We start from the raw sequence: 26,331 nt of genomic DNA, 5'->3' as shown, positions 1-26,331 counted from the left end.
TCTTCAGACTTGAGATATAATGTGGAAATGGGCCCTTTGGCCCACTGAGTCCACACTACCAGCGATCACTTCGTACACTAACACTGTCCTGCACAATGGAGACAACTCACAATTTACAGAAGCCAATTAAACTACAAACCCGCACGTCTTTGGACTGTCCGAGGAAACCGGAGCACCCGGAGAAAACCCACGCTTTCACAGCGAGCAGGTGGTGCAGCGGTAGAGTTGCTGCATCACAGCGCCAGAGTTGCTGCATCACAGCGCCAGAGTGCCAGGTTCGATCCTGACTACGGGTGCTGTCTGCGCAAAGTCTCTCTGTTCCCCCTGTGACCGTGTGGGTTTTCTCTGGGATCTCCGGTTTCCTCCTGCACGGTCGTTCAAAGCTCATTCCTCACCTCACACCAATTATCCTTCTGGGCAACGTGTTTAATACAGATATTATGATGTGATCAGATCTTTGGCAGCCAATTAATGGAACACTTCTATTGAGGGGAGCACTGTTGAGAGGCAGTCACGGTGGCGCAGCGGTAGAGTTGCTGCCTGACAAAGAATGTAGCGCTGGACACCCGGGTTCGATCCTGACTACGGGTGCTGCCTGTACGGAGTTTATACGTTCTCCCCGTGACCTGCGTGTGGGTTTTCTCCGAGATCTTTGGTTTCCTTCCAACTACAGGTTTGTAGGTTAAATGTAAAAATTGTCCCTAGTGAGGTGTAGGATAGTGTTAATGTGCAGGGAATGCTGGTTGGCGCGGACTCGGTGGGCCGAAGGGCCTGTTTTCGCGCTGTATCTCCAAACTGTTGTCTCCAGTGTCATTCAAGCAGGGCCAAATGGGCTGGTTGGATTAGAAAAATGTAAATTGTCCCCAGTGTGTGTAGGAGTGTCAGTGTACACGGATCACCATTCGCCGCTGACTAGCCGGGCCGAAGAGCCTGTCTCCTCATTGCATCTCTAAACTAAACATACAAAGTCTGCACAAACAGCACCCGTAGTCAGGATGGAACCCGGGTCTCTGGCGTTGTAAGCCACCAACTGTCGGTCAGCTGTTACAACTCTTGTCAATTTCCAATTCTTGGCAGGCAACTATTCTGCTACTAGATAACTGATTGAATCACAATTGGGCTGTGAGGCCGAGTGTCTGAAGAATTGGAAGAGATAAACAAAGAAGTTGCTGTTTGTCCAACACACAATTTATTAACACATTATGGGACTCATCCCACACAAGTAGACAACAGTTTTGTTGGACAAATCTTCAAAAACCATTGAACAAGCCACAAGAGGTTAGATCAGGACACTTCAAACCACATCCGTCTCCTCACAGCCATCATCATTTCAGGCACTGTGTTGGATACAGACATTTTGATCGGATCAGATCTTTAGCAGCCAGTTAATGGAATGCTCTTATGGAGAGTGGAGCACTGTTGTCTCCAGTGTCATTCAAACAGGGACAAAAGAAAGGAAATATCCTCTCTGTAAAAGTCTCTGCGAAGGTGTAAAGGTGGGACAGGTTACCAGCATCATAAAAGGACACTTGACCTCCCTTGTAATCCAGGTAGACTCCAATCCTGTTTGGTTGCTCCATTATGGGCAGTGGGATGGGGTTTGGGGAGGCGAGAGCACAGTACTCGTTCCCATTGCTCAGAGACAGGACCAGGTATCCATTCTCTGGCTTCGGGACAATGTCACCCTTCCTGCAGATAGACTCCCTGGCCACTCCCACATCCCATTTGGACTTGCCCGCCACCTCCACCTCCCAATAGTGTGTCCCGTCCACAAACCCTTCTGCGGCCAAGACAGAGACGCACACATCGAACCTTGCCGGGTCATCAGGGACAACTTGGTTGTCCTCCACAACCATCACGCTGGCCAAGTCCTCGGACAGCAGGAGCCAAGGGTTTGCCGTTCGAGGATCCAGTGTCAGGGCAGCAGGAGCTGAAATAGAGTTCATAAGTTGACAAGGTTAGAATATCGGGCACTTACAGAGTCTTACCCAGAGTGGGGGAATCGAGGACCAGAGGACAAAGGGTTAAGGTGAAGGTAGAAAGATTTAATAGGAATCTGAGGGGTAACATTTCACACAGAGGGTGGTGGATGTATGGAATGAGCTGCCAGAGGAGGTAGTTGAGGCTGGTACTATTGCAACATTTCAGAAACATTTGGACAGGTACATGGATAGGACAAGTTGAGGGATATGGACCAAACACAAGCAGGTGGGACTAGTGTAGCTGGGACATGCTGTGTGGGTAAATTGGGCTGAAGGGCCTGTTTCCACACTGTTATCCCTCTAGGTACATAAATTGCATGAGCAGAATTAGGCCATTGAGCCCATCATGCCTACTCCGCCATTCAATCATGGCTGATCTATCTTTCCCTCTCAACCCCATTCTCCTGCCTTTTCCCTGTAACCCCTGACACCCGCACTAATCTAGAGTCCATCAATCTTCACAAAAGTATCCATTGACTTGGCCTCCACAACCTTTGAGATAATGAATTCCACAGATTTACCACCCCCCAACTAAAGAAATCCCTCCTCATCTTTCTAAAGGTACGTCCTTTTATTCTGAGTAATGTGTGCCATAGAACAGGCCATTCAGCCAATAATGCATGTGCCGAATATAATGCCAAGCCCAACTCTTACCAGCCTGCATATTATCCAAGTCCCTCTTTATTCGTGTACCTACCTAAAGGTCTTCAATGCCAGCAAGGTGGTGCAGCGGTAGAGTTCGTGCCTTGCAGCACCAGAGACGCGACTTCAATGCTGACTACGGGTGCAGTCCATATGGAGTTTGGACGTTCTCCCTGTGATATCTGGGTTTTCTACAGAAGCCCTGGTTTCTGCCCATACTCGAAAGACATACAGGTTTGCAAGTTAATTGGCCTGGTTAAATTGTCCCTTGTTGCAGTTACAGTTTAGTTTATTGTCACATGTACTGAGGTACAGGGGAAAGCTTTTGTCGCGTGCTCGCCGATGTGTGTGGGATAGTGTCAATGTGTGAGGATCACAGACTCGATGGGCTGAAGGGCCTGTGTCTGTGCTATATCTCTACAAGCCACCATCCTCTGCCTCCACTGCCACTGCTAGCATGCTCCAGGCACTGACCATGTAAAAAATCTCCTTTAACTTTAGTTTAGAGATACAGCGTGGAAACAGACCCTTCAGTCCACAGCGACCAGCAATCCCCGCACACTAACATTATCCGATACACACTAGCGACAATTCACACTTATACCAAGGCAATTAACCTGCACACCTGTACGTCTTAAGCTTTGCCCCTCTCTGAATAAAACAGTGTCCTCTGGCATTTGAAATTTCCATCCTGTAGAAGAAAAGGTTCTGACTGTCTACTGCATCTTTGACTCATTTCGTGTTGGGCCTGCCTAACAGCGTAACCATTCATACCCAAAACAAACACAGATCCTCCAAATTTCATTAATTTGCCATCTCTCTTCATGTACATGACAATCCACACAAGTACAACGACTGGGGTGGGGGTGGGGAGGGTGGGAAGGGGATGCAAAGGTTACTTGAACTTAGAGAAATCAACATTCATACCACCGGGTTGAAAGTTAATTTGTGCTTGGGTTCTGGGGATGCAGGCAAGGCACTAAACGTGCACTTTGCTTCTGCTTAATGAAGAGGACAAGGAGGACAGTGAGACCAGTGTGGACAATACTAATATGCAAGGATGGTTTGGGATGAAGATGGTATTGAAACTCTTGAAGAGCATTCAGGTGGATAAATCCCCAGGACCTGGTGGGATTTATCCTGAGTTATTTACAGGGGCCAGAGAGGAGCTTGCAGGAGGCTTGATAATGCCCTTTGCACCTTCTCCCTCCACACGCAAAGTCCCAAAGGACTGAGTAAATGATTCTGTTCCTTTTTTAAAAAAGAAGAACGTGGAGAGAATCGAGGGAATTATAGGGCAGTGAACCTCACGTCAGATGAAAGGATGCTATGAGAGAGAATAGGATTTACTCCCATTTCAAAGAGAATGCATTATTTATGGAAAGTTAAGTTTTGTATATTTTACGGTATAATTTTGGAACAGTGGTAGAGTTTCCACAGTTGACCGCCAGAGACACTGGTTCGATCCCAACTACGGGTGCTGCCTGTACGGAGTTTGTATGTTTGTACAAGGAAAATATCTTTCATTTACCTGGCCGGATGAAATTCTGCATTTCCCTCCATAGTTTGTATTGTAAAGGTCCCTTGAATGTTCCGAGGCAGATGTTCCTTGATACAGCAGCTGGAATTTCTGCAGGGAACCTGCGGATCATAACGATGTTAACAATCCATTGTACTCAGACCTCTGACGCAGGAATGGAGAACTATTACAATGGTCTAATACTCAAATGCTTACCGGTCCCTGCAACAGGTGATCTCCTGGAAGAGCAAGGAACTACGTGAGGTTTTCGTGCAGCAAGAGGGCAGACAAAGACCAGGGAGAGTTAGAGTCAGAGTGATACAGTGCGGAAACAGGCCCTTCGGCCCAACTTTCCCACACCGGCCAACATGTCCCAGCTACATTGGTCCCATCTCCCCACGTTTGGTCCACATCCCTCCAAACCTGTCCCATCCTTGTACCTGTCCACCTGTTTCTTAAATGTTGAGAGAGTCCCTGCCTCAATTACCTCCTCTGGCAGCGTGTTCTACCCTACTAGGAGCAATCTTTGCAGAAGCCAATTAACCTATAAACCTGGATGTCTTTGGGTGGTGGAAGGAAACAAGGGCATCTGGAGGAAACCCACAGGGTCGCAGGGAGAACTTGCAAACACCAGAAATTCAGCACCCGCGGTCAGGAATGAACCCGGATCCCCGCCACTGCAAGGCAGCAGCCCCGCCACTATGTTCTAACCCAAGGGTCTGTGAAAAGGTCCCGACCCCCTCGCCTATCCATACCCTCCAGAGATGCTGCCCCCGGCGCACCGAGTTACTGCAACACTGTGTTTTGTAAACCGGCATCTGCAGTCCGTTGCATTTCCATGGCAAGGACACAGTATCTGGAGGAAGATAGACACATAAAGCTGGGGTAACTCAGTGGGACGGGCAGTATCTCTGGAGAGAAGGAGTGGGCAACGTTTCTGGACAAGTCCCTTTTTCAGACGCGGAAAGTTACCCAGAGATGCTACCCCTGACCCCCTGAGTTACTCCAGCATTGTGCTTTGCAAACGAGCATCCGCAGTCCCTTGAGTTTCCAAAGCAAGGACACGGTACCTGGAGAGCGGTGATATCACTTTGCTCCAGCTTGGTCTCGATGTTGGTGACGTCCCTCTCCATGGAGAGGAGGGAGGCTCGCATGCCGGCCAGGTTTCTATCCATAGCCGCCAGGTTGATTTCCACCTGAACCTCCAGCTTCCTCGTCAGCTGCTGCTCGCCTTCATTGAGAAACTGGTGCAGATCGGTGAACTGCTGCGTAACGTGGCAGATCAGGTCGCAGCCCATTTCCTCAACGGAACAAAACACACAAGTTAGGATTCAGCCCGCCTGAACCGAGCTGATCTCCGGGTTACAGAACACTTCAATTCCCCTTCCCACACTGACATTTCTGTCCTAGGACTCTTCCATTGTCAGAGTGTTGCCAAACACAAATTGTCAGAACAGCACCTCATATTTCGCTTGGGCAGTGGTAGACAAAATGCTGGGGTAACTCAGCCGGTCAGGCAGCATCTCGGGAGGGAAGGAATGGGTGATGTTTCGGGTCAAGACCCTTCTTCAGTCTGACGGGTCTCGACCCTAAATGTCATCCATTCCTTCTCTCCCGAGATGCTGCCTGACCCGCTCAGTTACTCCAGCATTTTGTGTCTACCTTCGATTTAAGCCAGCATCTGCAGTTTTTCTCCAACATATTGCAGCCCAGTGATATGAATGTTGATTTCTCCAACTTCAAATAACCCCGGCATTCCCTCTCTCTCTATCCCTCCCCCATCCAAGTCGTACCAGCATCTCGTTTTCACCCAACAATCAGCTAACAATGGCCTGGTTGTTACTTTTGTGCACATCTTTAAGTCATCGTTCTTTATCTTTCTACATCATCTATATCTCGTTTCCCTAATCCCCAACTAATCTGAAGAAGGGTCTCGACCTGAAAAGTCACCCATTCCTCCTTTCCAGTGATACTGCCTGTCCCGCTGAGTTACTCCTGCTTTTTATGTCTATCTGCCCGAATTCTGAGATGGACACAAGAATCTGGAGCAATTCAGTGGGACAGGTAGCATCGCTGGAGAGAAGGAATGGGTGATGTTTCGGGTAGGCACCCTTCTTCAGACTTTATACATTCAGGCCCGACCCGAAATGTCACATTCTTTCCCTCCAGAGCTGCTGCCTGTCCCACTGAGTTACTCCAGCATTTTGTGTCTATCTTCAGTTTAAACCGGCATCTGCAGTTCCTTCGGACACACAGAATTCAGGCAAGTAAGCTCCTGGTGAAATGTCAAAAAATACACTGTAGGAAGGAACTGCAGATGCTGGTTTACACCGCAGACAGACAAAATGCTGGAGTAACTCAACGGGACGGGCAACATTTCTAAAGAAGTGTCTCGACCCGAAGAATCACCCTTTCCTTCTGTCCAGAGATGCTACCTGTCCCACTCAGTTATTCCTGCATTCTGTGTCTATCTACAGCTCTACCATCAGTCTGGAGAAGAGTCCCAGCTCAAAGCGTCACCCATCGCTTCTATCCAGAGATGGTGCCTGGTCCATTGAGTTACTCCAGCATGTTGGGCTATCGTCCGTCAAAAAATACACCCTCAGCTTGGTACATTTTCAAGTCCAGTTTATTTTCAACCTCAAGTCAACTCCTACCCCCGAAGTCTCCAGTCCGAAGTGTCCCGACCAAAAACATCACCTGATTCTTTTTCTGCAGATGCCGCCTGACCAGCTAGGTTTGGAGAAGGTTAACTCATTAGATAATCGGACAAAACGTTGGCAAGTGCAGTCTAATGTGGACATCAACCATTTTGTAAGGATGAGACAAAACAAAGTGTACCAAATCGACAGAAAGTTGCAGGATGATGATTGGGATGCTGTTGGAATGAACAGATGGGTAAATTGGGATGCAATTGAAATGGTACATTTTCTTCCAAGAAATGTGGAATGTGGCAAAGAGGTCCTTCTGCAGTTGTACAGGGCCCTGGTGAGACCACACCTGGAGTATTGTGTGCAGTTTTGGTCTCTTAATTTGAGGAAGACACAAGTACTAGGATGTTTCAATTTTATATACATTTTGAATAATTTTAATTTTTGAAAAAAGTTATGCTTTACTACAGCTGTTACAAACCACAGCATCAAATGAACAACGACCCGTTTTAGTCTCCTTGTACCAGAACGGGAAATTTGTATTTAGATTGCAGTGCTTAGTACCTTAGAAATAGCAGATATATGGTTTAGTTTCAATGGTTTAGGGAAAGTAAATGAAACTGCATCTTCCGGAAAACCAAAATGGTAACAGGAAGTACTACACATGCTTAGATCAGGCAGCGAGCCATAGACTCAGTCAGACGGGGCGGAAACAGGCCTGTTGGCCCAACTTGCCCACACCAACCAACATGTTCAGTTCAGTGAAAATATTTCGTTGTGTGCTAACCAGTCAACGGAAAGACAATACATGATTACAATCGAGCCATTGTTACATGACAAGCCAATAACGTTTATTGCGAGATAAAGCCAGCAAAGTCCGGTCAAGGATAGTCCGAGGCTCACCAAAGAGGTAGATAGTAGTTCAGGACTGCACTCTGATTGTGATAGGATAGAAACATAGGAAATAGGTGCAGGAGTAGGCCATTCGGCCCTTCGAGCCTGTACGCACCGCCATTCAATATGATCATGGCTGATCATCCAACTCAGTATCCCGTACCTGCCTTCTCTGCATACCCCCTGATCCCTTTAGCCACAAGGGCCACATCTAACTCCCTCTTAAATATAGCCAATGAACTGGCCTCAACTACCTTCTGTGGCAGAGAATTCCACAGATTCACCACTCTCTGTGTGGAAAAAAAACTTTCTCATCTCAGTCCTAAAAGACCCCCCTTATCCTTAAACTGTGACCCCTTGTTCTGGACTTCCCGAACATCGGGAACAATCTGCCTGCATCTAGCCTGTCCAACCCCTTAAGAATTCTGTAAGTTTCTATAAGATCCCCCCTCAATCTTCTAAATTCCAGCGAGTACAAGCTGAGTCTATCCAGTCTTTCTTCATATAAAAGTCCTTCCATCCCAGGAATCAATCTGGTGAACCTTCTCTGTACTCCATCTATGGCAAGAATGTCTTTCCTCAGATTAGGAGACCCAAACTGTATGCAATACTCCAGGTGTGGTCTCACCAATGCCCAGTGATGATTCAGTTGCCTGATAACAGCTGGGAAGAAACTGTCCCTGAATCTGGAGGTGTGCGTTTTCACTTCTGTACTTTTTACCCGATTGGAGAGGGGAGAAGAGGGAGTGGCCGGGCTGCGACTCGTCCTTGATTATGCTGCTGGCCTTGCTGAGGCAGCGCGAGGTGTAGATGGAGCGAACAGAAAGTAAATTGGTTTGCGTGATGATCTGGGCTGCGTCCACAATTTACTGTAAGCATGTCCCATCTACACTTGCCTGCGTTTGCCCCCTAACCCTCTTAACCTGCCCTTTCCATGTACCTGTCCAATTGCTTCTTAAACCACGATAGCCCCTGCCTGAACGACCTCCTCCGGCAGCTCGTTCCACCCACCACCCTTTGTTGAAAAGGTTACCCCTCGGATTCCTGTAAAATCTTTCCACCTTCACCATAACCCGTGCCCTCTGGTTCTCGATTTCCTCACTCTGGGCAAGAGACTCTGTGCGTCCATCCGATATATTCGTCTCACGATTTTACCCACCGTTATAAGATCATCCCTCATCCTCGTGCGCTCCAGTGAATAGAGTCCTAGTCTACTCAACCGCTCTATCAACAGCTCAGGCCTTCGACTACAGGCAACATCCTTGTAAATTTTCAATGCACCCTTTCCAACTTAACATCTTTCCTATAAAATGGCGCCCAGAACTGAACATAATGGTCACAATGCGGCCTCACGAACATCTTGCATAACTGCAACATGACTTCCGAACTTCTATGTGTAGGAAGGAACTGCAAATGCTGGTTTAAATCACAGATGGACCTAAAATGCCCGAGTAACTCAGCAGGACAGGCAGCATATCTGGAGAGAAGGAATAGGTGAAGTTTCGAGCCTCAACTCATTCATTCTCTCCAGAGATGTTGCCTGTCCCACTGAGTTACTCCAGCTTTTTGTGTCTCTCTCCCAACTTCTATACTCAGAGGGAGAAACAAACAACTCTTCAGGTCAAGGACCCTTCATTAACACTGGACCGGCAAGACTATAAACTCTCTCCACAGACACTGCCTGACCAGAGTGTTTCCAACAATTCAGTTTCATGCAGCACAAGGAATTGCAAATGCTGGAATCTTGACCAAAGCAAAGTGCTGGAAGAACTCAGCGGGTCAGGCAGCATCTGTGGAAGGAATGGGTAGAAGACGTTTCATGTCAGGACCAGGTTTGGATTTGTGCACTGAACAGTTGCTGCAGACTACAGGCCTTCTAGTGGATGGGCAGATCGGACTCATTTACCTTTGTTCCAGAAACCTCGAGTTCTTGCTTCTCCACAGCTGTTTTCAAAGCTTCTATCTTCTGATTCAGCGAGTTCAGGAGAGCAGCACCTTTGGCCTGTTGGGGACAGGGAGAATGGGAGTGAGCAGTCAAGAGCGGAAGGGAATACCACACAGCACGGCACAACGGAGACCCAAGTTCGATCCTGATTACGGCTACTGTCTGCACCGACTTTGTACGTTCTCCCCGTTCCCGCATGGGCTTTCTCCGAGAATTTCAGTTTCATCCCACATTCCAAAGACGTACAGATTGTAGGGTTAATATGCTTGGTATTATTGTAAATTATCCCTAGTGTGTAGTATCATGTTAGTGTTCGGGGATCGCTGGTCGGTGCGGACTCGGTGGGCCGAAGGGCCCGTTTCCGCATTTTTTCTCTAAAGTAAATTAAACAACAGTGGTTTCATTATGGCCTGATCCAGCAACTCGAATGCCCGTGAATAAAGGAGATTACAGAATGGTAGACACTGCCTTGCCCATCTTGGCTGCTGAATTAGAGGGATCTGTAAGCGGCACTGGCTCAAACAGCAGTCAATATCAAAGGCCTACACCACCCTGGCCATGCTTTCTTTCGCTTCTACCATCCAGAAAATGATATAGGATTGAAAACCATGATCACCAAGTTCAAAGACACAAAACAATAACAATGAATGATGGGCTAACTTTGGCTGAACTAAGGATTTCTGATTTTTTTGCACTAGTAATGGGGTTATCTACAGTGTATACATTATTGTACTATGTATAGCGTGCTCCATATCCTACCATTCCCAGCATATTCCCTTTCAAAAAGCCTCTGAAAATATCACTATTGGGCCATTCTTTGGAAAGTGAACCAAAATGTCACACATGTGACCAGATATCATCACATTAGTGGTGGAATTCTCTGCCTCAGAAGGCAGTGGAGGCCAATTCCCTGAATGCATTCAAGAGAGAGCTAGATAGAGCTCTTAAGGATAGCGGAGTCCGAGGAGAAGGCAGGAACGGGGTACTGATTGAGAATGATCCGCCATGATCACATTGAATGGCGGTGCTGGCTCGAAGGGCCGAACCTCCTCCTGCACCTATTGTCTATAAATTAATACGTTAAAAAAATTATTGTAAGAGATTAATCTTATTCATTGGTATTGTCCTGCATGCGGAACTACAATGCATGTCTTTTTAAAAAGACTTTGCAAGATAAAACTGAGTTATGAAAAAATGCTTCCGTGTGAGGTCACACATGTGGCCAGTCATATTTGACCTCTGACACTAAACAAACATTGTCAGCATATCTTATAAAAATTTCACTTAATAAACTTTGACATATACAAGTCATATATACAGTACGAGAGAGTATACCTGAATTGGAAGAGATGTATTCCACAATGTTTCATATTTTTGGTCACACACGTGACTAAGAATGTCCCTAATGTATTTGCTTCCACCAGCCCCTCCCCATCATCTACATCACGATATCCTTAAACATTCACATCTACTTTCTGCAAATGTTGTGTATCATTGGCAGAATTGTTTATCAGAGCCTATGTTGTCATCCAAGTCATCATTGCACGTGACCAACAATCTGACACTGATCATTCCGATCATAAGGTCATTGGTAATAGGAGCGGAATTAGGCCATTCGGGCCATCAAATCTACTACACCACTCAATCGTGGCTGATCTATCTCTACCTCCTCAGCCCGTTCACTTGTCTTCTCCCCAGACCTTCCGACACCTGTACTAATCAAGAATCTATCTCTCTCTGCATTATAAATATCCACTTACTGGGCCTCCACAGCCTTCTGTGGCAACGAATTCCACTGATTCACCACTGTCTGACAAAGAAATTTTCTCCTCATCTCCTTCCTAAAAGAACCTCCTTTATTTCTGAGGCTATGACCTACAGTCCTCGAGTCTCCCACTGGTGGAAGCATCCTCTCCACATCCATTCCATCGAAGCCTTTCACTATTCTGTACGTTTCAATGCGGTTCCCCCTCATCCTTCTAAACTCCAGCGAGTACCGGCCCAGTGCGACAAACGCTCATCATAGGTTAACCCACTCATTCCTGGGATCGTTCTTGTAAACTGTGACGCGCCACTACTCACAAATCTCCAGTCAGATAAAGAGCCCTCCACCACTGCCCTCTGCCTCCTGTCGCCGAATCAGTTTTGCCTCTAGTTTGCCAAAACAACTTGGATCCCTTGTGCCTCAAAAGAAACATATAAAATAGGTGCAGGAGTAGGCCATTCGGCCCTTCGAGACAGCACCGCCATTCAATATGATCAAGGCTGATCATCCAAAATTAGTACCCCGTTCCTGCTTTCTCCCCATATCCCTTGATTCCGTTAGTCCAAAGAGCTATATCTAATTCTCTCTTGAATGTATCTAGCATTGGCCACTGCGTTTTGTGATGGATAATTCCACAGATTCACAGCTCCTGGGTGTAAAGGTTTTTCGTCATCCGAGTCCTAAATGGCCTACCCCTTACTTTTTTTATAAAGCTTAGTTTACAGATGCCCACCGAGTCCGCACCAATCAGCGATCCCAGCACACGAACACTATCCTACACACAGTATGGACAATCTAATCTCCAGGGCCAGATCAGATATATCTGAGGACATTGTGGGAAACTAGAAGGGAATTTGCTGGAGCCCTGGGTGAAAATTACTAGTCGCCTTTAAACACAGGAGAGACTGGAGGGTAACAAATGCTGTGCTTCTAATCAAGAAGGGCTGTAGGGACAACGCTGGGTACTATAGAGGTCGTGTCCCACAAATCTGATTTGCGCTTTTTTGAAGACGTGAACAAAGAGGTCGAGGAAGACTGAGCTGTAGATGTTGTATGCATGGACATTAACAAGAGCATTCATCAAGGTTCATCAAGGTTCCGCATGGAAGGCTGCCCTGGCGTGGTGGGTCGCAGGGGATCCAGGGAGAGACACAGTAGCTGAAAAGAGAGAAAATTGGCTTAATGGAAGGAAGGGAAGAGTGATGGTGGAACGTTGCTTCTCCGACAAGATGCTCGTGACTGGTGGTGTGCCTCAGGGGTCGGTGCTGGGCCCGTTACTGTTCGACATCTATATCAAATATTTGGATGAGAACGAACATGGGAAGATCAGCAAGTTTGCAGATTATACAAATATATGTGGTTTTGCAGATAGCGAAGAATTCTAGCAGAATCTTGATCGCTTGGGCAAGCGGGCTGAGGAATGGGTGATGGAATTTAATGCAGAGAAATGTGGGGTGTTTCATTTTCGGAAGTTTAACATGGGCAGGACCTACACAGTGGATGGTTGGGCTCTAACATTAGTGTTGTAGAACAGAGCGATCTAGAAGTGTCGCTGTATGGTTCATTTAAGGTGGAGTCGCAGGTAGATTGGGTGCTCAAAAAGGCTGTTGGCACAGTGGCCTTCATTCGTCAGCATTGAATACAGAAATTGGAGGTCATGTTGCAGTTGTACAAGATGTTGGCGAGACCGCATTTAGAACACTGTTCAGTTCTGGGCACCGTGTTATAGGAAATATGTTGTCAAGTTGGAAAGGGTACAGAGAAGGTTTACAAGTATGTTGCCAGGGCTAGGGGGTCTGAGGTATAGGAAGAGGTTGAGGAGGCTGGGACTCTATTCCTTAGAGTGCATGTGGATGAGGGGCGATGTTATTGAGGAACACAAGATCATGAAATGAATAGATTAGATAGATACACAGAGCCTCTTGCCCAGAGTAGGCGAATAGAGAAGTTGAATGAATGAATAAGTTTATTGGCCAAGTATCCATATACAAGGAATGTGCCTTGGTGCTCCGCTCACAAATGACATCACAAACATACAGTTAACAATTAGGAATAAAGCATAACCACATCAAAACAATAAGGATACAAAATTACGGTCTAAACATGTGGGTAAAAATAAACCAGAGCACAAAAGAGACTACAGACTTTGGTTATTGAGTAGAACTATCACTCGTGGAAAAAAACTGTTTTTATGTCTGGCTGTGGCTGCTCTGACAGTCCGGAGTCGCCTTCCAGAGGGAAGTGCTTCGAAGAGTTTGTGGCCAGGGTGAGTGGGGTCAGAGATGATCTTGCCCGCTCGCTTCCTGGCCCTTGCAGTGTACAGTTCGTCAATGGGGGGAAGGTTGCAGCCAACAACCTTCTCAGCTGTGCGAACGATCCGTTGCAGCCTCTAGATGTCGTGCTTGGTGGCTGAGCCAAACCAGACCATGATGGAGAAGGTGAGGACGGACTCAATGATAGCAGTATAGAATTGGACCATCATTGCCTGTGGCAGATTTTGTTTCTTCAGTTGCCTCAGGAAGTACATCCTCTGTTGGGCCTTTTTGACTGTGGAGTCAATTGTGGCCCCCTATTTAAGGTCCCTGATGTCCAGAGAACACAAGTTTGAGGTGAGGAGGAAAAGATTTAATAAAAATCGGAGGGGTAATGTTTACACACGAAGGGTGGTGGGTGTATAGAAACATAGAAAATAGGTGCAGGAGTAGGCCATTCGGCCCTTCGAGCCTGCACCGCCATTCAATATGATCATGGCTGATCATCCAACTCTATCCCGTACCTGCCTTCTCTCCATACCCCCTGATCCCTTTAGCTTCAAGGGCCACATCTAACTCCCTCTTAAATATAGCCAATGAACTGGCCTCAACTACCTTCTGTGGCAGAGAATTCCACAGATTCACCACTCTGTGTGAAAAAAAACGTTCTCATCTCGGTCCTAAAAGACTTCCCCCTTATCCTCAAACTGTGACCCCTTGTTCTGGACTTCCCCAACATCGGGAACAATCTTCCTGCACCTAGCCTGTCCAACCCCTTAAGAATTTTGTAAGTTTCTATAAGATCCCCCCTCAATCTTCTAAATTCCAGCGAGTACAAGCCGAGTCTATCCAGTCTTTCTTTATATGAACGTCCTGCCATCCCAGGAATCAATCTGGTGAACCTTCTCTGTACTCCCTCTATGGCAAGAATGTCTTTCCTCAGATTAGGAGACCAAAACTGTACGAAATACTCCAGGTGTGGTCTCACCAATGCCATGTACAACTGCAGCAGAACCTCCCTGCTCCTATACTCAAATCCCTTCGCTATGAATGCCAACATACCATTCGCTTTCTTCACTGCCTGCTGCACCTGCATGCCTACTGGTGTACCACGACACCCAAGTCTCGTTGCATCTCCCCTACTCCTAATCGGCCACCATTCAGGTATGGAACGAGCTGCCAGATGAGGGACTAACCCAACATTTAATAAACAGTTAGACAGGTACATGAATAGACAGGTTTGGAGGGACATGGATCAAATGTGGGCAGGTTAGACTAGTTGCCTCAAGTTGGGCCGAAAGGCCCGTTTCTTGACTCTATGCCGAGCCAAATCCATTCCGAGCACAACCGCCACTCGTTGTTTTCGGTTGGCCTCCTTACCTTACAGGTCGCAATGAACTCGCTGCGCTGCCTGAACTTGTGATCTTTGTGCAACTTGGAGTCGCGGCACACGGGGCAAACCAACATCCCGTCCGTCTCGCACACCAGGCTCTGCCTCTCCCCGTGGTGGCCGCACACATTTGCCCGCTCCCCCTCGTCCTCCTCGACCAGCCTCCGCACCTTCTCGGCCACATTCCTCAGAACCCGGTTGGACTGCAGGCCCAGATCGAGCGTGTCCTGGGCACACTCCGGACAACAGAGCGACCCCCGCTCGGCTTGCCGGTAGGAGACGATGCAACTCCGGCAGAAGTTACGGTCGCACTGGACAAGGACTGGGTCGACAAACAGCCCCACGCAAATGGGACAGACGAGGACGGCCAGTTCGTCCCCATTGCCTTCGGAGTGGGCCATCGGAGCACGTTACATCAGCCCGCCTCCCACTCTTTAAATACATCCGCATTCACCCATTGCAGCAATCTAGTTCATTTATTTCACCTGTTATAGCGTGTGCCGACGTGTTTTTTGCCTGTTAACTGAGTTTAATTAGTTGTGTAATTAATTCTGTAATTAATTAACTCTTGGTTATTACGGTGTCAGAGGTTCAAGATCAAGAGATCAAGGTTAAGAGATCAAGATATCTTTATTTGTCATCCAAAAAAACAAGTTTTTTGGAGGAAATTTAGTCACCCACTGTCCAATAATAAAAGCAATAAAACAAGCAAATTACACAACCCCAACCAACACACAAAAAAAAAGAAACATCCATCACAGTGAGTCTCCTCCAGTCCCCTCCTCACTGTGATGGAAGGCCAGAATGTCTTCTCCCGCGGTCAGGCTGGTGGGGAGAATGGGGTTTGGAGAGAAAGACAGATCAGCTATGATTAAATGGCGGAGTAGATTTGATGGGCCGAATGGCCTAATTCCGCTCCTAGAACATATGCAGTTGTTGTTGTTGAATCTGAACCTTTCTTTGTTACATGGTCCTCGAATGGCAATTCAACTCAATTCACTTGTGTGATAAGAATCATTAGACTTAATTAGGCATCAGCGACTGGTCAGTGTTCGGCCTGAAGGCTTCGAGCAGTACGCACTGCTTGATTCTCCAGTATCTCTGAGCGGCAGCGGTAGAGTTGTTGCCTTACAGCGCCAGAGACCCGGGTTCCATCCTCCTATACAGAGTTTCTACGTTTTCCCTGCGACCGCGTGATTTTTGTCCCGGTGCTCTGGTTTCCCCCCACATTCCAAAGACGTGCGGGGGTTGTAGCCTAATTAACCTGAGTAGTAGATCAACAGTTTCAGTAACTGCGCGGCGATAGAGTTGCTGTCTCACAAGGCGAGAGACGCGGGTTCGATCGTGACTACGGGTGTTGTTTGTGCGGAGTTTGTACTTTCTCGGTGTGGCCGCGTGAGTTTCTCCGGTTTTCTCCCAGGTTAATTGGCTTCCGTGAAATTGTAAATTGTCACTAGTGTGTAGGATAGAGCCAGTGTACAGAGTGTGTGGTGGTCCGCGCGGATTCGATGGGCAGAAGGGCTGGTTTCCGCGCTGTGACTCTAAAGTCTTAACGCCTATGTCATTTGGGGACGGACTCTGTCTATGGAACTATAAGAAAATAACTGCAGATGCTGATACAAATCGAAGGTATTTATTCACAAAATGCTGGAGTAACTCAGCAGGTCAGGGAGCATCTCTGGAGAGAAGGAATGGGTGACTTTTTGGACCCGAAACGTCACCCATTCCTTCTCTCCAGAGATGCTGCCTGACCTGCTGAGTTACTCCAGTATTTTGTGAATAAATACTGTCTATGGAACTGATGCGCTGAAATGCTGAGAACCATATTTTACATTATGTGCCTTTCTATTCGCTCGCTATTGTAATGACATTTGGTTTGATTTATGCATAGTATTGACAGATTTTGATGGGATAACATGTAAAAGACCACTTTCCGCTGTAACTCTGCACACGTGACAATAATGAGCCTAAACCTCAATTGGCGCCAATCTTCGATGTTGTTTAATTAACTGCACCACTTGAGTTCCGTCCGTGTTTCACGCACACTGGCTAAAGTGGATCACCCGCACTGAAATGGTGTGAGAGTCACGTGGACAGAAACAGACCCTTCGGCCCACCTTCACTATGCTGACATATCAAAGACCTATCCACACTATCCCCATTCGCCCGCTCTGGGCGAGTGGCCTTCTATACATTGGGGTTTGAAGTGATTGTACAGATAGTCCTTAAATACTGTGATGGTTTGTGTCTCCACCATCCTGACGGGCAGTATTGAAATGAATTGAATTTCTTTATTTGTCATTCAAAAACAGGGTTGACCGAAATTTAGTTATGTTTAGTATGATCCAGATTGTAACCAGCCTTTGTGGGAATAATTGTTCTTTAAATCGCCTTTAAAGCAACGACCACTTGCCCTAACCCATATCATCAAGTTTTCATCAAGTTTGCTGATGACACTGTGGTGGTGGGCCTGATCTCCGATAACGATGAGAAGGCCTACTGGGAGGAAGTGGCTGATCTGGCACTCTGGTGTCAGGATAACAGCCTCCTCTTGAATGTTACAAAAACTGAGGAGCTGATTGTAGACGTTAGAATGGCTCAAAATCCGAGGACGTACACGCCACTGGAGATAAATGGGATTACTGTGGATAGGGGGAGCAGCTTTAAATACCTGGAAATCCACATCACACAGGATCTGACATGGATAACACACATTGCCGCACTGGTGAGTAAGGCAAGGCAGCGCCTTTACCACCTATCAGGAGATTTAGAGTCTCTCTGAGGATCCTTCAGTGCTTCTACTCTGGGGCTGTAGAAACCATCACAATCTGGTTTGGGAACAGCTGTGCCCAGGACAGGAAGGCCATGCAGAGAGTAGTGCGTTCGGTTGAACGCACCATGGGAACTACACTCGTCCCCCTGCAGGACCTATACATCAGGAGGTGCAGATCCAGAGCCAGCAACATTATAGGGGACCCCTACCACCCCGGCAACGGGCTGTTCCAGCTGCTACGGTCAGGCAAACGACTCCGCTGTCACGCTGTGAAAACAGAGAGGATGAGACGGAGTTTCTTCCCACAGGCCATCAGGACTGTTAACTCTCGTATCACCAGGGACTAATTTAATTTACTGTATTAAAAAAAAAATTGTGTTTAAAAAAAAAAAATTCTATTGTGTTTTGTAGTTTAGCACAATCCGCAGACGTTGCCACTTTCATTTCACTGCACATCACTTATATATATGTGACAAATAAACTTGACTTGACTTGATCTCGTTTAAGATTGGGCTTGTATACATTGGAATTTAGAAGGATGAGAGTGGATCTTATTGAAACATATAAGATTATTAAGGGGTTGGACACGTTAGAGGCAGGATATATGTTCCCGATGTTGGGGGAGTCCAGAACCAGGGGCCACAGTTTAAGAATAAGGGGTAGGCCATTTAGAACGAAGATGAGGAAAAGCTTTTTTACTCAGAGTTGTAAATCTGTGGAATTGTCTTCCCGAGAAGGCCAATTCTCTGGATGCTTTCAAGAGAGAGTTAGAGAAGGCTCTTAATGATAGCGGAGTCAGGGGGTGTGGGGAGAGGGCAGGAACGGGGTACTGATTGTGAATGTTCATCCATGTTCACATTGAATGGCAGTGCTGGCTCGAACGGCTGAATGGCCTCCTCCTGCACCTATTGTCTATTGTCTATAAAACACACCTGGCATGTGAGTCCATTGAACATAGAGCAATATAATATAGGGACGGGCATGTGTGCCAACAATGTCTGTGTCGAACATGATGCTGTGTTAATGTAACCTCCTCTGCCTGCATGTGACCCATATCCATCCACGTCTCAGCTGGCCTTTAAACGACAGCGAATAGGAGCTGACCATTTACCCAATGGATAACAGCTCCAAATCTACCTTCCCTTGTTCCTGCCGAGTGACCTTGTCACCTGGTTTGTCCCAATTTAGTACCACCACCACCATCCAGGCCTATTCCTATTATAAACAATCTTAAAACGTTTATTATGAGCACTATCGTGGAAAAAACTCTGTCACCGCAACATGTCACATGTTTTCCAATACAAGCGGTCAGTGTGGCCCCTCCTCGAGTCGGATTATCAAAATTCTTTTCAGGAATTCTTCTCAGATACACTTAATCAACTAAGTTTAGTTCAGTGATACCGTGCGGAAACAGGCCCTTCGGCTCACCTGGTACGCGCCTACCAGCGATCCCCGCAAATTAACACTCTCCTACACCCATCAGGGACAATATTTACATTTACCAAGCCAACTAACCTACAAACCTGTAAGCCGTTGGAGTGTGGGAGGAAACAGATGATCTCGGAGAAAACCCACGGAGGACACGGGGAAAACGTACAAACAGACAATACTCGTAGTTGGGATCGAAGCCGGGTCACCGGCGCTACCATCGCTGTAAGGGCCGAATGGCCTATTCCTGCACCTATTTTCTATTATTTTCTATGTAAGGCAGCAACTCTACCGCTGCCTCGCCCAGCCGCGCTGCGTCGTCCAACCCCCTTGCACCGAATAAGCTCTAGTCTATATTCGGAAAGTTAAAGTCACCCTCTGCAACAACACTGTGGATCGTGTATCCTTCTGTAATATGTCTACATGTCTGATCCTCTCTGAGTTAAGGGTTCAGTGAGTTAAGGGTTCGGTGAGTTAAGGGTTCAGTGAGTTAAGGGTTCAGTGAGTTAAGGGTTCAGTGAGTTAAGGGTTTGGTAAGTTAAGGTTCGGTGAGTTAAGGGTTCGGTGAGTTAAGGGTTCGGTAAGTTAAGGTTCGGTGAGTTAAGGGTTCGGTAAGTTAAGGTTCGGTGAGTTAAGGGTTCGGTGAGTTAAGGGTTCGGTGAGTTAAGGGTTCAGTGAGTTAAGGGTTCAGTGAGTAAAGGGTTCGGTGAGTTAAGGGTTCGGTGAGTTATGGGTTCGGTGAGTTAAGGGTTCGGTGAGTTAAGGGTTCGGTTAGTTAAGGGTTCGGTGAGTTAAGGGTTCGGTGAGTTAAGGGTTCGGTGAGTTAAGGGTACAGTGCTTTTTAGTAAAGGTACAGTTTACAAGATTAAGAGGGAGTTGATTTAATTTGGGGGTAAGACATGTCAGGTGAGATCGTCCCCGTGGAATGCTCATCTTGCAACATGTGGGAGATCAGGGATATTGTCGGTGTCCCTGATGACTACGTGTGCAGGAAGTGTGTCCAGCTGCAGCTCCTGGCAGACCGCATTGAACGGTTGGAGCTGCGGTTGGATTCATACTGGCGCATCCACGATGCTGAGAAGGTCGTGAATAGCACGTACAGTGAGTTGGCCACACCGCAGGTAAAAGATAAGCGGACAGAAAGGAAACGGGTGGCCACTAGCCAGCGTAGCAGTAGGCAGGTAGTGCAGGAGTCCCCCGCGGTCATCTCCCTCCTAAACAGATATGCCATTTTGGATACTGTTGGGGGAGATGGCTCATCAGGGGAAGGCAGCAGCAGCCAAGTTCATGGCACCGTGGGTGGCTCTGCGGCAAAAGAGGGGAGGAAAAAGAGTGGAAGGGCTATAGTAATAGGGGATTCATTTGTAAGGGGAATAGATAGGCGTTTCTGCAGCCGCAAACGGGACTCCACGATGGTATGTTGCCTCCCTGGTGCAAGGGTCAGGGATGTCTCTGTGCAGCTGCAGAACATTCTGGAGGGGGAGGGTGAACAGCCAGTTGTCGTGGTGCACATTGGCACCAACGATATAGGTAAAAAACGGGATGAGGTCCTACAAGGTGAATTTAGGGAGCTAGGAGATAAACTTAAAAGTAGGACCTCAAAGGTAATAATCTCTGGATTACTACCAGTGCCACGTGCTAGTCAGAGTAGAAATAGGAGGATATTTCAGATGAATACGTGGCTTGAAAAATGGTGCAAGGGGGAGGGATTCAAATTTCTAGGACATTGGAACCAGTTCTGGGGGAGGTGGGACCAGTACAAACAGGACGGTCTGCACCTGAGCTGGAATGGAACCAATGTCCTTGGGGGAGTGTTTGCTAGAGCTGTCGGGGAGGATTTAAACTAATGTGGCAGGGGGATGGGAGCATGAGCAGAGAGACAGAGGGGTGTAAAATGACGGTAGAAGCAATAGTAAAAGAGGCAGGCAGACAAATCCAGGGCAAAAATCAAAAAGGGCCACTTTTCAACATAATTGTATAAGGGGTAAGAGTGTTGTAAAAACAAGCCTGAAGGCTTTGTGTCTCAATGCAAGGAGCATTCGGAACAAGGTGGATGAGTTGAATGTGCAGATAGTTACTAATGAATATGATATTGTTGGGATTACGGAGACATGGCTCCAAGATGACCAAGGCTGGGAGCTGAACATCCAGGGATATTCAATATTCAGGAGGGATAGACAGAAAGGAAAGGAGGTGGGTAGCGTTGCTGGTTAGAGAGGAGATTAACGCAATAGAATGGAAGGACATTAGGATGTGGAATCGATATGGGCAGAGCTGCGAAACACTAACGGGCAGAAAACGCTAGTGGGAGTTGTGTACAGGCCACCTAACAGTAGTAGTAGAGTTGGGGATGGCATCAAACAGGGTATTAGAAATGCGTGCAACAAAGGTAAAACAGTTATAATGGGTGACTTCAATCTACATATAGATTGGGTGAATCAAATTGGCAGAGGTGCTGAGGAAGAGGATTTATTGGAATGTATACGGGATAGTTTTCTAAGCCAACATGCAGAGGAACCAACGAGAGAGCAGGCTATTCTAGACTGGGTATTGAGTAATGAGGAAGGATTAGTTAGCAGTCTTGATGTGCGTGGCCCCTTGGGCAAGAGTGACCATAATATGGTTGAGTTCTTCATTAGGATGGAGAGTGACTTAGTTAATTCAGAAACAACGGTTCTGAACTTAAGGAAAGGTAACATTGAGGGCATGAGACGTGAATTGGCCAAGATAGACTGGCAATTGATTCTTAAAGGGTTGACGGTGGATATGCAATGGAAGGCATTTAAAGTCCGCATGGATGAACTACAACAATTGTTCATCACAGTTTGGCAAAAGATTAAATCAGCGAAGGTAGTGCATCCATGGCTAACAAGGGAGATTAGGGATAGTATCAAAACAAAAGATGAAGCGTACAAATTAGCAAGAAAAAGCAGCCTACCAGAGGACTGGGAGAAATTCAGAGTCCAGCAGAGGAGGACAAATGGCTTAATTAGGAAAGGGAAAATAGATTATGAAAGAAAATGGGCGGCACGGTAGCGCAGCGGTAGAGTTGCTGCTTTACAGCGAATGCAGCGCCGGAGACTCAGGTTCGATCCTGACTACGGGTGCTGCACTGTAAGGAGTTTGTACGTTCTCCCCGTGACCTGCGTGGGTTTACTCCGAGATCTTCGGTTTCCTCCCACACTCCAAAGACGTACAGGTATGTAGGTTAATTGGCTGGGTAAATGTAAAAATTGTCCCTAGTGGGTGTAGGATAATGTTAATGTACGGGGATCACTGGGCGGGATCACTGGGCGGCACGGACTTGGAGGGCCGAAAAGGCCTGTTTCCGGCTGTATGTATATGATATGATATGATATGAAAACTGGCAGGGAACATAAAAACTGACTGCAAAAGCTTTTATAGATATGTGAAGAGAAAAGATTAGTTAAAACAAATGTGGGTTCCTTGCAGTCAGAAACAGTTGAATTGATCATGGGGAACAAGGACATGGCACACCAATTGAATAACTACTTTGGTTCTGTCTTCACCAAGGAAGACATAAAGAATCTGCTGGAAATAGCAGGGGACCGGGGGTCAAATGAGATGGAGGAACTGAGTGAAATCCAGGTTAGTCGGGAAGTAGTGTTAAGTAAATTGAATGGATTAAAGGCCGATAAATCCCCAGGGCCAGATAGGCTGCATCCCAGAGTGCTTAAGGAGGTAGCCCCAGAAATAGTGGATGCATTAGTGGATGAAGGGCCTCGGATATGAGGAGAGACTGAGCAGACTGGGGTTGTTTTCCCTGGAGCAGAGAAGGCTGAGAGGGGACATGATCGAGGTGTACAAGATCATGAGGGGCATAGATAAGGTAGATGGCGGGGAACTTCTTCCACTGGTGGAAGGTTCAACAACGAGGGGACATAGATACAGGGTAAGGGGAGGGAGGTTTCGGGGGGATGTGAGAAATAACTTTTTCACCCTGAGGGTGGTTGGAGTCTGGAACTCACTGCCTGGGGTGGTGGTGGAGGCGGGAACACTCACAACGTTTAAGAGGCATTTGGATGGGCACTTGAAGTGCTACAACATTCAGGGCTACGGTCCAAATGCGGGAAAAAGGGATTAAAATTAGACTGTGTTTGGTAACGGGCGGCACGGACACGATGGGCCGAAGGGCCTCTTTCTGTGCTGTAGGACTCTATGACTCTATGACTCTATTAGTGATAATTTTTCAAAACTCTTTGGATTCTGGAGTAGTTCCTGAGGATTGGAAGGTAGCTAATGTAACCCCACTTTTCAAAAAGGGAGGGAGAGAGAAAACGGGGAATTACACACCAGTTAGTCTAACATCGGTAGTGGGGAAAATGCTAGAGTCAGTTATTAAAGATGGGATGGCAGCAGATTTGGAAAGTGGTCAAATCATTGGACAAAGTCAGCATGGATTTATGAAAGGTAAATCATGTCTGACGATTCTTATAGAATTTTTCGAGGATGTAACTAGTAGAGTGGATAAGGGAGAACCAGTGGATGTGTTATATCTGGACTTCCAGAAGGCTTTCGACAAGGTCCCACATAAGAGATTAGTATGCAAACTTAAAGCACACGTATTACAGTTCAGTATTGATGTGGATAGAGAACTGGCTGGCAGACAGGAAGCATAGAGTAGGAATAAACGGGTCCTGTTCAGAATGGCAGGCAGTGACTAGTGGGGTACCGCAAGGCTCAGTGCTGGGACCCCAGCTATTTACAATATATATTAATGATTTGGACGAGGGAATTGAATGCAACATCTCCAAGTTTGCGGATGACACGAATCTGGGGGCAGTGTTAGCTGTGAGGAGGATGCTAGGAGGCTGCAACGTGACTTGGATAGGTTAGGTGAGTGGGCAAAGGCATGGCAGATGCAGTATAATGTGCATAAATGTGAGGTTATCCACTGGCAAGAACAGGAAAGCAGACTATTATCTGAATGGTAGCCTATTAGGAGAAGGGGAGATGCAACGAGACCTGGGTGTCGTGGTGCACCTGTCATTGAAAGTAGGCATGCAGGTGCAGCAGGCAGTGATGAAAGCGAATGGTATGTTGGCATTCATAGCGAGGGGATTTGAGTATAGCAGCAGGGAGGTTCTGCTGCAGTTGTACAGGGCATTGGTGAGACCACACCTGGAGTATTGCGTACAGTTTTAGTCTCCTAATCTGAGGAAATACATTCTTGCCATAGAGGGAGTACAGAGAAGGTTCACCAGATTGATTCATGGAATGGCAGGACTTTCATATGAAGATAGACTCGGCTTGTACTCGTTGGAATTTAGAAGATTGAGGGGGATCTTATAGAAACTTACAAAATTCTTAAGGGGTTAGACAGGCTAGATGCAGGAAGATTGTTCCCGATGTTTGGGAAGTCCAGAACAAGGGGTCACAGTTTAAGGATAAGGGGGAACTCTTTTAGGACCGAGATGAGAACGTTTTTTTTCACACAGAGTGGTGAATCTGTGGATTTCTCTGCCACGGAAGGTAGTTGAGGCCAGTTCATTAGCTACATTTAAGAGGGAGTTAGATGTGACCCTTGTGGCTAAAGGGATCTGGGGGTATGGAGAGAAGTCAGGTACGGGATACTGAGCTCGATGATCAGCCATGATCATATTGAATGGCGGTGCAGGCTCGAAGGGCCGAATGGCCTACTCCTGCACCTATTTTCTATGTTTTCTATGTTTCTATGTAATCGATCACCAATTCACATCAGTTGTGTGCTGCAGTACTTCCGCATCCGCCCTTCAACCCTGACTCGAACATGATGGCAACATAAACCAATCTCGTGTCGATGAACATGATCCATACCTCTCCATTCCTCACATGTCCATGTGGTTTTCCAAAAGCACCTTCAATGCCACGTTGCCATCTGCCTCCACCATCACCTCTGGTACCCACTACCCTCAGGTATGTATATATTGTTTAGAAAACTATTTAGAAAACTATGTCCATGTATATGTGAAAAGGATCGGTACTGGCGACCTTATTGCTTTTACGCTTTCCATATGAGGATTGGGGGATATGATCAGTAATTCTACAGGTTTCTACAAAAATGATGGCATGGTTTACAGTGAGGAATATAATAATTAGTTTCAGGATGATATTGATTAGTTGGTAAAATGGCTGAACAATGGTAGGTAGTAGACAATTGTGAGGTGGTGTACTATGGAAGGACTAAAAAGCATAGGGCGCTCAAAATTTGCATCTGTCCGTATAATTGTGGGAGGTACAGGGATGATGGGGAGGCATTTAGGAGGGCGCAGGGGAAATTTGGCAGAATTCTGCCCGGATTGGAGGTTATGAGCGACAGGAGTTTTGAAGGAATTGTCTCTTTAAACTGTAACCAAAACCTCACTTTCACCTGCGACCCACTTGCGCTCTTCATGACAGCGCAGAATGGCAGACAGCAAAATTCGTCTCAACGAGCAGTGTTAAGTTTATCAAAGAAGTCCGAAGAAGAGTCTAGACCCGAAACGTCACCCATTCCTTCTCTCCTGAGATGCTGCCTGGCCCGCTGCGTTACTCCAACATTTTGTGAAATAAACACCTTCGATTTGTACCGGCATCTGCAGTTATTTTCTTACACTATCAAAGAAGTCCGCTACTTCAAGGCCTCAACAGTGCAAACTGTGAAACGCAGAGTACCAGGCGTGTATACTGATTTATTGCACCTATAGATTTTATATATCCCGTGACACAATGGCTACACGCGGATTGTTTATAATAATGTATCAACGTCTTCTGGTATTCTTCCTGTATTGACCGCTGCCATCCCACCAGAGTAATATGTAATCATCCCCATCGTTATCTTTTTTCTTCGAAAATAACCCAGTGCCATTTTTTCAAAGCCAATTCCGCATCCAACATTCGAGGTATTTATCCCTCGTCATCCAACGTTTTGAACTGGAACTGTGGGAACGTGTTGATGGATTTCCATAGGTTTATGGCCTCTGTAAATTGCCCATCGTGTGCAGGGGGCGGATGCGGAAGTACTTTAGCACAGAACTGGTGTGAATTGGTGATCGATTGCGTGGACACGGCGGTACCGTTTATATGCTGCACTTGTTAATCAATGTAACAA

General features: G+C 46.7%; 1 protein-coding gene across 1 annotated transcript; it reads right to left on the bottom strand.

The window, feature by feature from the left end:
- Window positions 1–1,385: 1,385 nt before the first annotated feature.
- Window positions 1,386–15,441, bottom strand: LOC144602914 (zinc-binding protein A33-like). Its single transcript, XM_078416035.1, has 6 exons — window positions 15,031–15,441; window positions 9,595–9,690; window positions 5,214–5,444; window positions 4,360–4,382; window positions 4,156–4,265; window positions 1,386–1,930 (listed from the first exon to the last, which is right to left on the bottom strand). Exons 1-6 carry the CDS (start codon window positions 15,439–15,441, stop codon window positions 1,386–1,388), a joined length of 1,416 nt encoding a protein of 471 aa, XP_078272161.1.
- Between the last annotated feature and the right edge of the window lie 10,890 nt (window positions 15,442–26,331).

This window comes from Rhinoraja longicauda, chromosome 19 (assembly GCF_053455715.1).
Source record: "Rhinoraja longicauda isolate Sanriku21f chromosome 19, sRhiLon1.1, whole genome shotgun sequence".
Taxonomy (NCBI): Eukaryota; Metazoa; Chordata; class Chondrichthyes; order Rajiformes; family Arhynchobatidae; genus Rhinoraja; species Rhinoraja longicauda.
This window is presented reverse-complemented; position numbering and strand designations above follow the sequence as displayed.